The 12,237-nt window shown below is 46.6% G+C and overlaps 1 protein-coding gene across 1 annotated transcript in view; it reads left to right on the top strand.

Moving 5' to 3' along the window:
- Nucleotides 1-12,237, top strand: part of AP2B1 (adaptor-related protein complex 2, beta 1 subunit) — a 73,402-nt gene that overhangs the window by 43,342 nt on the left and 17,823 nt on the right. Inside the window, 4 exon segments of the mRNA XM_009073485.1 lie at nt 5,371-5,412; nt 7,166-7,312; nt 8,586-8,731; nt 11,238-11,367. Coding sequence (XP_009071733.1) covers nt 5,371-5,412; nt 7,166-7,312; nt 8,586-8,731; nt 11,238-11,367 — 465 coding nt within the window.

The raw sequence follows: 12,237 nt of genomic DNA, 5'->3' as shown, positions 1-12,237 counted from the left end.
TCAAAGAAGTAAGCCTCATGTAGTTGTGGAAGCCCAAAAACAATGCCCAGTTTGCCCTAGGTGCCAAATTCCTCTCCTGGTTCTGCAAGTGACTTGCTGTGCATGATCTTAGGAAAGTTACTTCATTCACCTTTTCCTGGAACTACTGTAGGAGAGTGCCTGTGCTAGGTCAGCCCCAGCATCTATTTATGCAGTGGATGTAATGCTTTCCCCAAAGTGCTCCTTTAGCCTTCGATAAGGAGCTGAGTGACTTCTTTCATCTGGGCTGTTCTGGTCTGATGAGCTACAAAAGACATCTGTTAAGATTTCTGACAAAGGACATGTGTCCATCGCTGGAGCAGAGCTGTGATATGGAAAAGGAAGTCTTTTGGTGAGTCACTCATTCATGTCTGATTTAAGGCTGTTGTTGTAGCAGTCACAGGACTGCTAGAGCTCTGTGAGCTGCCTTTTTACACTTTGGAAAATGAAAATGGTCAGTACTCAGTTTTGTTTGCTGATGGAAATCTTTTCAGCCAGGTAGAGCATTAGCAGTAAGTGCAGTGAAACCAGTGACCATGGTGTTGGCAGCATGACCTGTCCTCCAGCACCTTTGACACAGTTGTCTCCAGTCTGGAGAGCAGTCTCCAGTTTGGAGAGCAACTCATCTGCTCTGCAAGCCTGACTTGGGGATATGGAAACAGACACACAAAATAGGCAGCAAATGAGGTACTGAAAATGCCTCTGCAAGCCACAGTGGCATCTGCAGTGAGATCTCTACAGCCTGTCAGGAAATGCAGCCCCTGCATGGTCCATCCTGCAGTTCAGATGTCTCCAACAGGATTAGGCTGGATCAAGTGACCTTCTAGCAGCTGTGCTCTCAGCATCTTGGACAGCTCCAGGACCTGATTCTGGTTAGGTAAATGCCTTGTTGTTCCTTGCTGCTGTGTTACTGAGTGCAGGCTCACATCCAGCTCCTTGAGCTGTGGTGCTTGACTCTTGGTTTGGGGTGTGAGGGAGAGAGGGAGGAGGCAGCAACTGTCCCCTGTTAACCCATGAATTATGGTGCATGAAATGCACACCTGCCCTGAAAGCCCTGGCTGTGCTGTGGGTGGAAGGCAAAGCAGTTGCTGAGCGGTGGTTGTTGCAGCTTCTGTCCCTGGCTCCACCCTCCCTGTTATTTTTTGGTGCTCCAAAAGCCTCACGTCATTTTGCAGAAGTGATTGTAACCCCTCTGGATCACATGAACACTTCGGCAGAGGCACTTCATTACAAGCTGCTGTTGATGCAAATAAACCCTCCTAATGCAGTAACTCCAGCACTGCTGCACTTCATAAGTCAGCATAACTGCTTCCATGGAGCTGGAATTACAGGGCAAAGGCTCTCCAACTGCAGAGCACCTGCAACACTGCCCAGGCCAGCTCGTACACAAGTAAGGGTGCTGGTGTGATGTGGGAAGAGCTGCTAGTCCTGGTTTTATTGATACAGGTTTGAGCCCAACCTCTTCTTTAAACCCATGTGTCTGCTTGGATGCTGTCATGGCAAGATGGATTTCAAGGGAGTAAAGAGAGTTTGAGTAACGTTGTGCTTTTGGGGGCTGAGACTCCCTGTTCGTCCCCTGCTCATCTCCTGAAGCTGGCAGCTCTTCATCCAGGACAGAGGATTTGTGCTCTTGAGCAAGAGGCAAGGCTGCCAACTTTGGGCTCAGGATCAGGGCTTTGGAGGGCTGAGAGTTGCTCTTGGCCATCAAGTGGCAGCCTTTGTCCACCCCACCTTCCTAGCAAGTGTTTCAGCCTGAGTGGGGCTGACAACTGTATTACATGGTCCTCTTCTCCGCAAGGCTGTTGCCTGCTCTCCTGTAAGGCAGGTCCAGGTTGTCCTTCTGTCAGAATGTCTGCCCATGAGATGAGTGTAAATGGTTAACTAAAGCTGCCAGGCCTGGGGAATTGCTTCAGCAGCACTTCACGCCTGACTAATATCTGCTTCTTTCCTTCTGCACTCTGCCTGTCACTCCAGATGGGAGAGGACACTCCGTGGGTAATTGGTTCCTGTTCCCTCTGTCTTCCTTCTTCCCTCTTACTCATACACGTCACTGTTACCATCTCTTCCATCATTCTCAGTTTGGTATAAAGTTAGGCTTTGGGCATCTTGCAGGAGGATGGGGTAAGCCACACCTGTAGTTTCTGAGTGGGGAAAGAATCAGTGCCATGGGAGGGTGACAGGCAAGAAAATTGGCAAAAGGGACTTCTGCATTGCTGCAATGGACAGTGCACCTTGGATCTGATGTGGAACTGATAAAATCTTTATTAACTTTCTCCCTTTAACTTCTATTGCAGTAGATAGGCTGTCACATCTCTTTTCACTTTGTAGGTAGAGCCAGCCCTGCCCGTAGGGACCTGGAGGAGCTGCCAGCTCCTTGGCGCTCGCTCTGCGGCTCCATAGCACATCTGCAGTGCTTGGGCCCGAGCACAGGAGCCAGGAGAGGCACAGGCTGCAGTGTGCAGAGCCCTCTGGTGAGTAGGGAGGCTTGAGGAGGTCAGAGCTTCCTGTTATTGGAAAGAGATCTTTTCTAGCACAAAGCAGAAATGTTTGGCACAATCCGGAAACATAAGGAGCTTGTGGTAAATTCTCTGAGCCAGTGAGGTGATTTTTTCCCCTCCTTGTAGGGGGTGAGAGATGGAGTCTGGACTCAACCAATAAATCCAAATTCTGCTTTTCCCTTAAGGCCTGACATTTGGGGAAAATGGAAGACTTGTGGATAGCTTGAGGAACCCCAATATGTCATTCCTTCTCCCCCTCACAGCAAGTGCTTGCAGATACCAGTGTACAAGCTTCTTCGAGGTTGGATTCCTAGCCTGCAGCTTCTTCAGATGAGTGTAGTAGGAAATGGTAGAATAGTTAACATCTGGCTTGATTATGCAGAATTATTCAGTCATTTCCATAATACCCTTTGTGAAATGCTTGGTGCTTGATAAACCAGGCTTTCTCCTGCTTCAGACAGCAGCACCAGAAACCCTCCATGCATACAATAACACCTGGGAATGAACTGGATTCTTTCCTTTTCTCCCAGACCTCACTGCCTGTCAGGGTAAAGCATGAGGTTCATCTGCAAGCAAGACTATGAATAGGGATGAGGTGTAATAGTTGCATTTATTACTCGTCAGTGAGCCAGTAACAAGATGTAAATGATCTGATATATTAATCTAAATCACTGCTTGGTTTAGCAGTCGATAGAACAAAACTCTGCTCTGCCAGGCTGTTTCAGTGGGGGAGACTTGACAGTGTAATAAGCCTTATTTTATAAGCTCAGTATTAATTGGATTTGCATCCTCTGGCTGGCTTCCTTTGGTCTGTGGCTGATCCTTCTTTTTTGACTTTGGAATCACTTAGTACTATCTGTTATCTCTTAAGTAAGCCAAGGAAAACTGGACAGCAAGAGCCTGAGTTGCTGTTGCAGAGGATGAGGAATCTTCTATAAACTTCTGCCATGGCCTCAAGTAGGGATAAACTGAGTCCCACACAGGGAAAAAAGCTCTTGAGGCTTCTTAACAAAAAGCAAATGGTGTGATCTGTACTTATCTAACACCTTCTTATGGTGGCTAATATCGCATCAGGTGGCTGGGAAGGAGAGGTGCCAGGGGATAGAAAAGAGATCCAGATTAGTACAGGGATTTGTCAGATTTTACAGGTTTTATGGAGGCTGGTTATCATCTGGTAAGTCACTGTCTCTCAACTTTGCTGCTGTTCTCAGGGCAATTTGTCCTTTTATCTGTGTTCTGATGGAGAGAGCTATGAAGATTTATGGTATCTCTTGACCAGTGTAAAAGATACTTGCCATGATATCTTCCAGGGAACAGACTGGCAGGGACCAGAACAAAGTTGAATTTCCAAGTCCTTTGTGCAGAGGGAAAAGGTTGGAGCCCTTTTGATTCTAAGCAGAGGCACTCCTGAGAGCTTTTGCTTTAGCTATATAGTGTATTTATTCAACATCTCGACACATTGGTGGATATTTGAACAACATGTCTAGAGCTTTTGTCGACCCAGTTTGTCATGTGCTTTTTTAAAAAGCAAACTAACTCCCCAAACCCTAATCAAAGGTGAACTGTGATGTTCTGGTCTGCCAGTTCAGCCTTTTCCTAACGTGGCTGGCTCCTACCTCACCCCTGCTCTTGCACTGTCCTTTATGCATGTTGCCAGGTCATGTTCCTTGTCTCAATGTGACTCCCAAAAAAACCCCTGTGCTAGGTAAAAAATTACCCTGATCTTCTGAAGAAAAGCCTAGGACACAGATAAGCCTGGAGATGTGTCTGTAGCGAGTTAACTGCTGCAGATACTTGCTTGTTTCCTCCTGGCCATCAGTCATCTGCTGAGTGCTTTTAAATATTCACAGGAGCGATGTTGTACACGCAAACAGTGCTTGTAGCCAGCTCTGGAGCCTGTCCTGATCACTGAATCCTCTCGAGCGTGCAGAATGGTGTAGATGTTTGAAAAATGGGCTTTGGCATGGAGAAGTAGCCTGGATGCTTTCTCAAGGGAGTTTGGGGTAGGACAGCTTCTAGGTGGGCTGCGGGAGGGTTTGATGGAAGGGCCCGAGAGAGAATTGAGTGTTGACGGAGTGTTGTGCGGGTGGTACCCGGCGGCTGTTTCAGTCACTTCAGACTGTAGCTGTGTAACTTGGCAGAGATTGTTTCTGAAATAGCCTGGTGCACTGTGAGGTCTCTTTACTGCTGGGGTGCCCATTAGATCATGAAGCTGCTTTTTTCCTGTCTGAGGGAGGGGAGCATCTTCAAAGGGAAGGCAAAGCCCACCTATGTGAGCTGTTGTAATAGCCAGCACATATCCCGTTCTCTTTCTTCCTTGTTAGTGAAAAGAGCTGCATGTCAGAGGAACACAGCCAAGATGTATTGTGTTTGCCCATAGTTCATAGCTGTTCCCTAGAAAACGAAAGCTTTCAGGAAGTGAGCTTCCTGTCAGTTTTATTTTTATTCCATTTCACAGTTACCCCACCGGGTTTTGTGGAGCTGCTGGGGCCTGCTGGCAGCCAGCATGGTGGGCTGAAGGGAAAGCACTGATGCATGAAACGTGAAGAAATAGCACTGAGGTTTGGCGCAGATGACAGGCACAAGGAGGGATGAATTTTTGGTCTTGTTAACCTGCAAACCACTCCTGTCCACAGGAAATATGTGGGATACTTCTCCAAGTCGCTCTGCTCACACAACAGCAAAAAGCCCCTCTGTTCCCTGTGCTTTCCCAGCACTGCATTTCTGTCTGTCCTGTATGCAGCAAGCGAGCCGCGCTCACTGCGGTGTGGGCGACCGCGCTCCGCTCCGGCCAGCTGACACTTGGCTTAAATGATCTTGGTCCTTCTCTCCTCTCTCTCCTTCTCTCTTTCAGCTTGGCAGTGACCTTGGAGGGGGCATTGGAGGAAGCCCGGCAGTAAGTGCCATTCTGTTTTTTTCCCCAATTTCAAAAGCTGCTCAAAGCTCAGGGTTTTAAATCTAACCTTACCTGTTATGTGCTGGAAGATGCTTTAAGTCCCTGAAGATGTTTGAAAATGGACAAATGCAACTGAAACACACAGGTCCCCACCTATGTTGCTTTGAGTCCAACTATCACCTGGGCTTTCCTAAGAGCAGCCAAGGCCAGAGCTGTTCACTCTATCTGCTTAGCTCTTCTTTCTCAGAGCTTTTAGTTAGTGTTAACACTGGCAGTACCTCATCCTTGTGCAACTGCTTTGGCACCTGGAAGGCCAAGGATGCTTACCTGTCTCCACACAAAGCCTGTTCTGTTGTAACCCTAACCCAGTGTCACCACAGGCTTCTCTGAACTCAGTGGTTTTCTCCCCCACAAGCCCCACAGAAGATTTTTTTTTTTCTGGACATCAGGATCAGGTGCTCTGAACTTTCCTACTACACGTGGTCAGTGCTGCCACCAGCCACCTCCTCTGTGCCTGTGCTTCGTGAGTGTCCTAGTGCCTACAGCGCTTGCCAGGACATGGGAGACTTCTAGCCTGCTTCCAAAGGCTTCAGCCACATACCAGCTTCTTCCAGGAAACCATGGGAAATGAATGCAGGATGACTTGGAGATGCAGTGGGCAGGAGGGAGTGTGCTTCCAACCCACAGACAAAAGTAGTGTCCCCTAGAAAGCTCCAGTCCCTCTTCCCAGGACTGTGTATCCAGTAATTCAGTGAGGAAAGCATACTCAGTCCTCGAGTGAGGGCTTTGCAGAGCCCCTTGTTATGGCTGCAGTCATTCTCTCTCCTCCCTTCCCTGTGAATCTAGCATTCCTTTCTGACTTCAGCATGAGGGCAGAGGAGAGCCAGTGGTACAGCACACCTGTAGCCCCCAGGCAATGCACAGCAGGATATGGGAGATACTTACCCTCTAGTGATCATGCCTACAAATCCAGGTCTCTGCCTTCCTGGGCCAGCAAGAACACACCAAGCAGTTCTGCCTTAGTCATTCTGCCTGTTTCTGGGCTGCTGACTGGAGAATCCTGCTCTCAAGCACATAGTTCCTCTTGCTCAGAGTAAAGAAGAGAACTTGGGAGTCTAACTTGAGTGTGACTGTCCTACCTGGAGCTAGGCATGTAAAAATTAATATTCCAGGTTTGGTGCCCTCATTTAAGCTCTGAGAGGGAAGGAGGATTGCCCTTCTTGCAGGATAGTTGTCCTCTGGCAGACAGAGACAGCTAGTTGTGCTTCTTGTAATGAACCTCTTGGACCACAGTGCTGAGGATGAGAAGCTCTGGCTTGGGTAGGAGTACACAATACGGTCATGACTCCCTTGCTATCTCTGGATATGCAAAATCTTGCAGATTCCTGAAGGCTGACGTAGTTGGGGGAAGATTTGAAGCCTTTTTTTTCTTTTCCCTGGGTTTGTGTAGGGTAGATCCACAAAACATATTGTCTTAGGAGAAGGAGAGATGGAGAAGAAAGATCCCAGTGGGAATAGATAAGTGGAGCTATAAAATATGATGTGAAAGCTTGGTTGAGGTGTCAGTCGAGTGTAGGGATTAGTTGCCAAAAGCTTTGGAATTCAAATGCATAATTCAACACTATTGATAAATCAGTGGGGAAGCTGCAAATGGCTTTAAAATATTTAGGATATTGCCCGAGTTCATGCTTTATTTAATAAGTAGTGTTCATATGTGATGTTAACCAGCCCTTGTTCTTTCTGACCCCTCCAGGTGGGACAGACCTACATTCCCTCCTCTGTGCCAGCCACCTTTGCCCCCTCGCCCACCCCAGCTGTGGTCAGCAGTGGACTCAACGATCTCTTTGAGCTCTCATCTGGTATAGGCATGGCTCCAGGAGGATATGTGGCTCCCAAGTCTGTACGTAAGGAAAAACAATCATCCTCAGTAGGTTGCCTTGCCTTGGGCTATAAGAAGTCTCAGGTGGCTCACTTGTCCCCTTACTCTGGGTCTCTGATTCTGTGGGGGTACCTTAGTTCACCTGTGCCATTAAGGGATGCTCTGGGTTTTTCCCAGGCAGAGTAACAATGTGTTGGAGACTCTGTTAGTTATTAGTTACAGACTTCTGGTATTTTAGCAGCTCCTTCATTTCGCCTGTAACAACATTACTCTAAGGAATGGCTTATACAAGAGCTGAGACTCTGTTTTGTCAGAGCAGCTTTCCTGGAGACCTACTTCTTAGCAAGATTCCCCAGGAAACTGAGGGCAAGATACAATTTGCAACAACTTTCATAGCAGATTTGTTTATTTGGAGGAATCCAACGTGACAGTGAAGATGAAATCATGTGATTGGGATGAGCATGCCGCAGTGTAATGCAGATAAATGCTCTGCTAGCGAAGGAGATCGCAGATGCATCGGCTGAAGCATTGCTTAGTCGGGAGGGTTCCTGAGACACAGGGCATGGTTCTGAAAACAGGCTGTGGAGCAGCCAGAGAGAGCTCAGGGTTAGCCTTTCAGGCCTGAAAGGAAACAGAAAAAATTAGTGCTCTTATTAAATAGTCCATGAATGAATAAACTTGAGTTATCCTATGAAATGGAGGATCTCAAGGTACTGCAGAGCTCAAAGCTTTCAGCCCTTTCAAGAGTTACACCATATATACAACAAAGTACAAAGGAACCCTGGAATTTTGTGCTAAGTACTACTTCATTTTGCACTACTCAGATTTGGGTCTGGGTTTTTCCCACAAAGGTAACTTGGGAATCCAGAACCTGAACAGCTAATAGCCCTGTGATTTTATTTGGTTCAAACTTGAGTGTTGTCCTGCCTCTAATAGCCCAACAAGGCCTTGGAGAAGCCTGTCCTCAGCAGACTCGGTAAGTCTCGTGTTAGTGTGATGGACACAAGCTTGCACTGTTCTTGTGCACACTAATGCTGTAGTATATTTGATTTCCTATGTGAGTGCTGTGAACAAATACAGATTAGGAGCAGCAAGCTTATTCCTCATTGGTGAGCTTGATCCTTTCAACACCCCATGTCCCATCTTCCCTGTAGTGTTTCTTTAGCCTTTGTGGGCTTAATGTGCCGATGTAGCTGTTTTCTGAACTCAGGACTTTTGGTTTTTGGAAAACTCTGCATGTTTGTCTATCTTCAGGCCACACTGCTCATGCTGAGTGACATCTCTTGTGTTCAAGGTTTGGTTGCCTGCAGTGAAGGCTAAAGGATTGGAGATCTCAGGCACGTTCAGTCACAGACAGGGACACATCTACATGGAGATGAACTTTACCAATAAGGCTTTGCAGCATATGACTGACTTTGCCATTCAGTTCAATAAGAACAGGTAAGAAATCAAAATCAATGCACTGTGTTCAAAAGACTTCATGCTCCTGTGAAAGGAGTTTGTCTACAGTGCTAGATCTAGGGTAAGCTTTTATGTAGGTGTATAACACAGTCATGGAAATAGGTGGATGGTACAGCCTGAACTCTCCATCACACCACAGTTGTGTGAAAGGAGCTGAAAATATAGACTGATAAATCTGAGAGGAAACAGGCAGCAGACGGTCCCATCATTCTCCCAGCTCTGAAACAGCACCTGCCCCACTTAATCTCTGTGGAGATTTAAAGCAGCCTCATGAGTTGTTAGGCAGGTTAGTGGTTTTATAGCCAGTAAGTGCCCTGAGAAAAGTAAGAGCATTAAACAGGCAAGATTTGAGCAGCACAAGTATCAACCCATACTGCCTCTGCCTCCTGACTTAATTGCTGTGCTGCCCCTCAGATTGTCTGGAAGTACAGGTCTCATTAATAAAGCTGTTTGTCAGTGAAGAAGTTGCAAGTTAAGAGCCTGTGGCACATGTTTTCCCTGTAATTGGCAGCAGAGCAATTTTGTCAGAAGGAGCAGCCTCTTGAATGTTTGGAGCATACAGATTGTTCTCAAAAACCTGTCTCAGCCAAAGGACATGACATGGCAGTACAGCCCTGGTGTCTTCCCACAAATAGCCTTCCCAGTCAGAGAGCTTATCCTGTGGTTTGCTATATGTTATCTTGAGCAAGGTCCAGGCTAGTTCTTACCAAGACTCTAAAGAGCATCTTGTGACTGAAAAGTTCTCCATGTATCTTAATATCACTTCACTGGAAATGGACTCTCTCTACTGAGGATCCACTGAAGCCATCTCTTTAATATCACTGTTAGCCTTGCAAATTTAGGATTTCTTGGGACGAATAAGATTTACTTAGAAAAGACATTATGCTAAGTAAGTCTTACTAAATGTTCTCCCTGGACTGCTATATTTTCTGGAGAATTTTGCTAAGCTGCTGTATGCAAATGTTTCATGCAAATTGGCCTAGGAAAAAAGCCATTTTGTTGGTGATTTTTTTCCCCATACATCAAGCTGTGTTTTAGCCACACCTACGTGGTACTTCAAGGATATAAGTTTAAATACTGTACAGTAAACCAGCAGTTTTTCCTCTTGCAACGTATCAACACACACTGCATATACAATCTACTACTATTTACTCTTCTATAAATACTGTTCTCCTGTCTCTGCTTTCCATTGTGCTTGGTGCATTGGAAAGAGCTGCAGAGGGCTGGTTCTTAGGTATAAATATTAAGGTTTGTGATTGGAAAGTTTCTATTGCTTTTCCTCCTCTCTCCTGCTGCTACTAATCACCTTCATTGCAGTCTTGGGATAAAGCATTAAAAAATAAAATGAAAGAAAGCCAAAGCTCTAGTGTGCTGTAATATCAAAGCCCCTTATTAACATACTGCAAGTTTGGTTTCCCTCTGAGTCTTAGGAAAAACATGAGGGTTTGTTCCTCCAAAGTGAAGTGGCTGCAGAAGGCAAATCATGTGACTAAGCCCTTGCTGAGGATATTCTTATTTCAGCTCCCTAGAGCTGAAAACTAAGGAGAACCAAGAACAGGGCACCCACCTGTATCTGGAAGAGTGACAGACCCAATACACATAGCTGACTCTGTGCAGAGGCACTGTCAGGTTTTTAGTGAATGAAATAAAGGTACACACCTATATATCTTTGTTCCTGTAAATGCTTCCTGACCTCTGAGCAAATATTGTGCAAAAGAGAAATGCATTTACGAGTGGACACCAAAGCATCTGCACTTCCATCTGCTTTTGGAAAGCAGCTGGTACACAGCTCAGAAGTGCTGTGTTAAATGTTAGCTGCTTTCCCTCTTCTCCACACTAAATAGGGGTGCATGTGGAATTAAATGCCTCTTGGATTGAATGGGCAAGTAAGCATTGCTTTGCAGTGGTTGGGATACATCCCCAGCTGAAGGAGCCTCCATCCAAGTGGCTGAGCCAGGCACTGCCATGTGGGACCAGACAGCTGGCTGCATTGATTCATTTGTTCTGCAGTGCTGTTACAAACCACATGTTCCTCCTTGGCTATCTATTCTCTCTTGGCTCCAGTTCCTTCTACCATAGCTCCCAGGAATACAAGAGCCATGCAGTGTGTGATATACTCTACCCGCAGTGCTCCGTGGCTCTGTAAGAACATGCCAAGAGCCTAACTGAGTTTGGGTGCTGCTCCTTGCTGGGCAGGCTGCTCCTCAGCACATGGACCGGTGCTGTGTGAGTAATGGGAGAGTTCCCAGGTGCTGAACCCCTGGGCAGTATGGTGCCTGTTGTCAGCAAGACCATCTTGAATGAGTTTCCCATGCTTTGTCCTACCTTGTGTTTCTACTGGTTTGAGCTGTGTTCCTTCCCTGGAGTAACAGCAAGGGCAGCTCAGGAGTAATGGGAAGATGAGCCAGGTTGTGCTTGACAGAAAGGGAATGGATGTTGGGCATTGCAGTGCTGCTCTCATCACCTCTGTTTTTCTTTTGCCCAGTTTTGGGGTCATCCCAAGCACTCCTTTGGCCATTCACACACCTCTGATGCCAAACCAAAGTATTGATGTCTCACTGCCCCTCAACACTCTGGGACCAGTCATGAAAATGGAGCCTCTGAACAACCTCCAGGTAAGGATTGTCTCATTCTGAATAGGGGAGAAATCAGCAGGTTCTCAGCCTAGTTTGTTTGGCCCAACACAATGTGGTAAGACTCTAGTCATAAAATACCTTGTGTAACTAGGCAAACCTCATGGATTTGGGCTATGAGTCTGGCCAAAACTTAGTCCTCTTCCTTTTTCTAGTCTCTCCCTGAAAAACTTAGAGACTTCTTGAATTTTATGGCTTTCCAAACACCTCGCACTGACTGTGTCTGTGTGTAGATTAAGTTCTTCCAGTAATGCTCTTCTGTAAACTGGGCACGAGGTTTGGTTGTACTTAGGAACAGGAGCTGGTCTGAACACAGAAAGTGCCTGTGGTGGAGCAGACAGTGAGAGCTGTCAGCAAGAATTGAGTCGATTAAAAGAATGGCAGGAAAGATGGCAACTGCTGAGTGATTAATATTTCTCTAGTGCTCTTAAGTTCCAGAGTGTGTTACAAAGGCATTGGCACATCCTTGCCCCAGATAGCTTAATCCAAGGCAAATGATGTGTTCCAGGAAAGGGAGAGGAGAAATGACGTGAGCAGCTAATGTTTCATTAATGAGTGTTGGTACATGGTGGGGACAGCATTCTCCAGAGGAGGCTCTTTATCAGATTGGGCTGTCAATCTGATAAAGACAGGACAGACCCAGGGAGATATTCCCCTCTGGTTTGGACCAGAGTCTGTCTCCACTGATTCTGGCATGCCTCAGGGACAGTGATCTGGAACTCATCAGGCAGACAGTTCACCCTGGAAGGAGTCTCTCCCCACTGCTGCCATGTGCAGCCACTATGTGGAGCAGAGCTCAGTGACTCCTGCCCCTGCTCTGCGTAGCTGGGTCCTCCAGGCTGATTTTCCCAG

Source organism: Acanthisitta chloris, unplaced genomic scaffold (assembly GCF_000695815.1).
Source record: "Acanthisitta chloris isolate BGI_N310 unplaced genomic scaffold, ASM69581v1 scaffold10874, whole genome shotgun sequence".
Taxonomy (NCBI): domain Eukaryota; kingdom Metazoa; phylum Chordata; class Aves; order Passeriformes; family Acanthisittidae; genus Acanthisitta; species Acanthisitta chloris.
The sequence above is the reverse complement of the archived record's forward strand: the minus strand, read 5'-3'. Positions and strand labels throughout refer to the sequence as shown.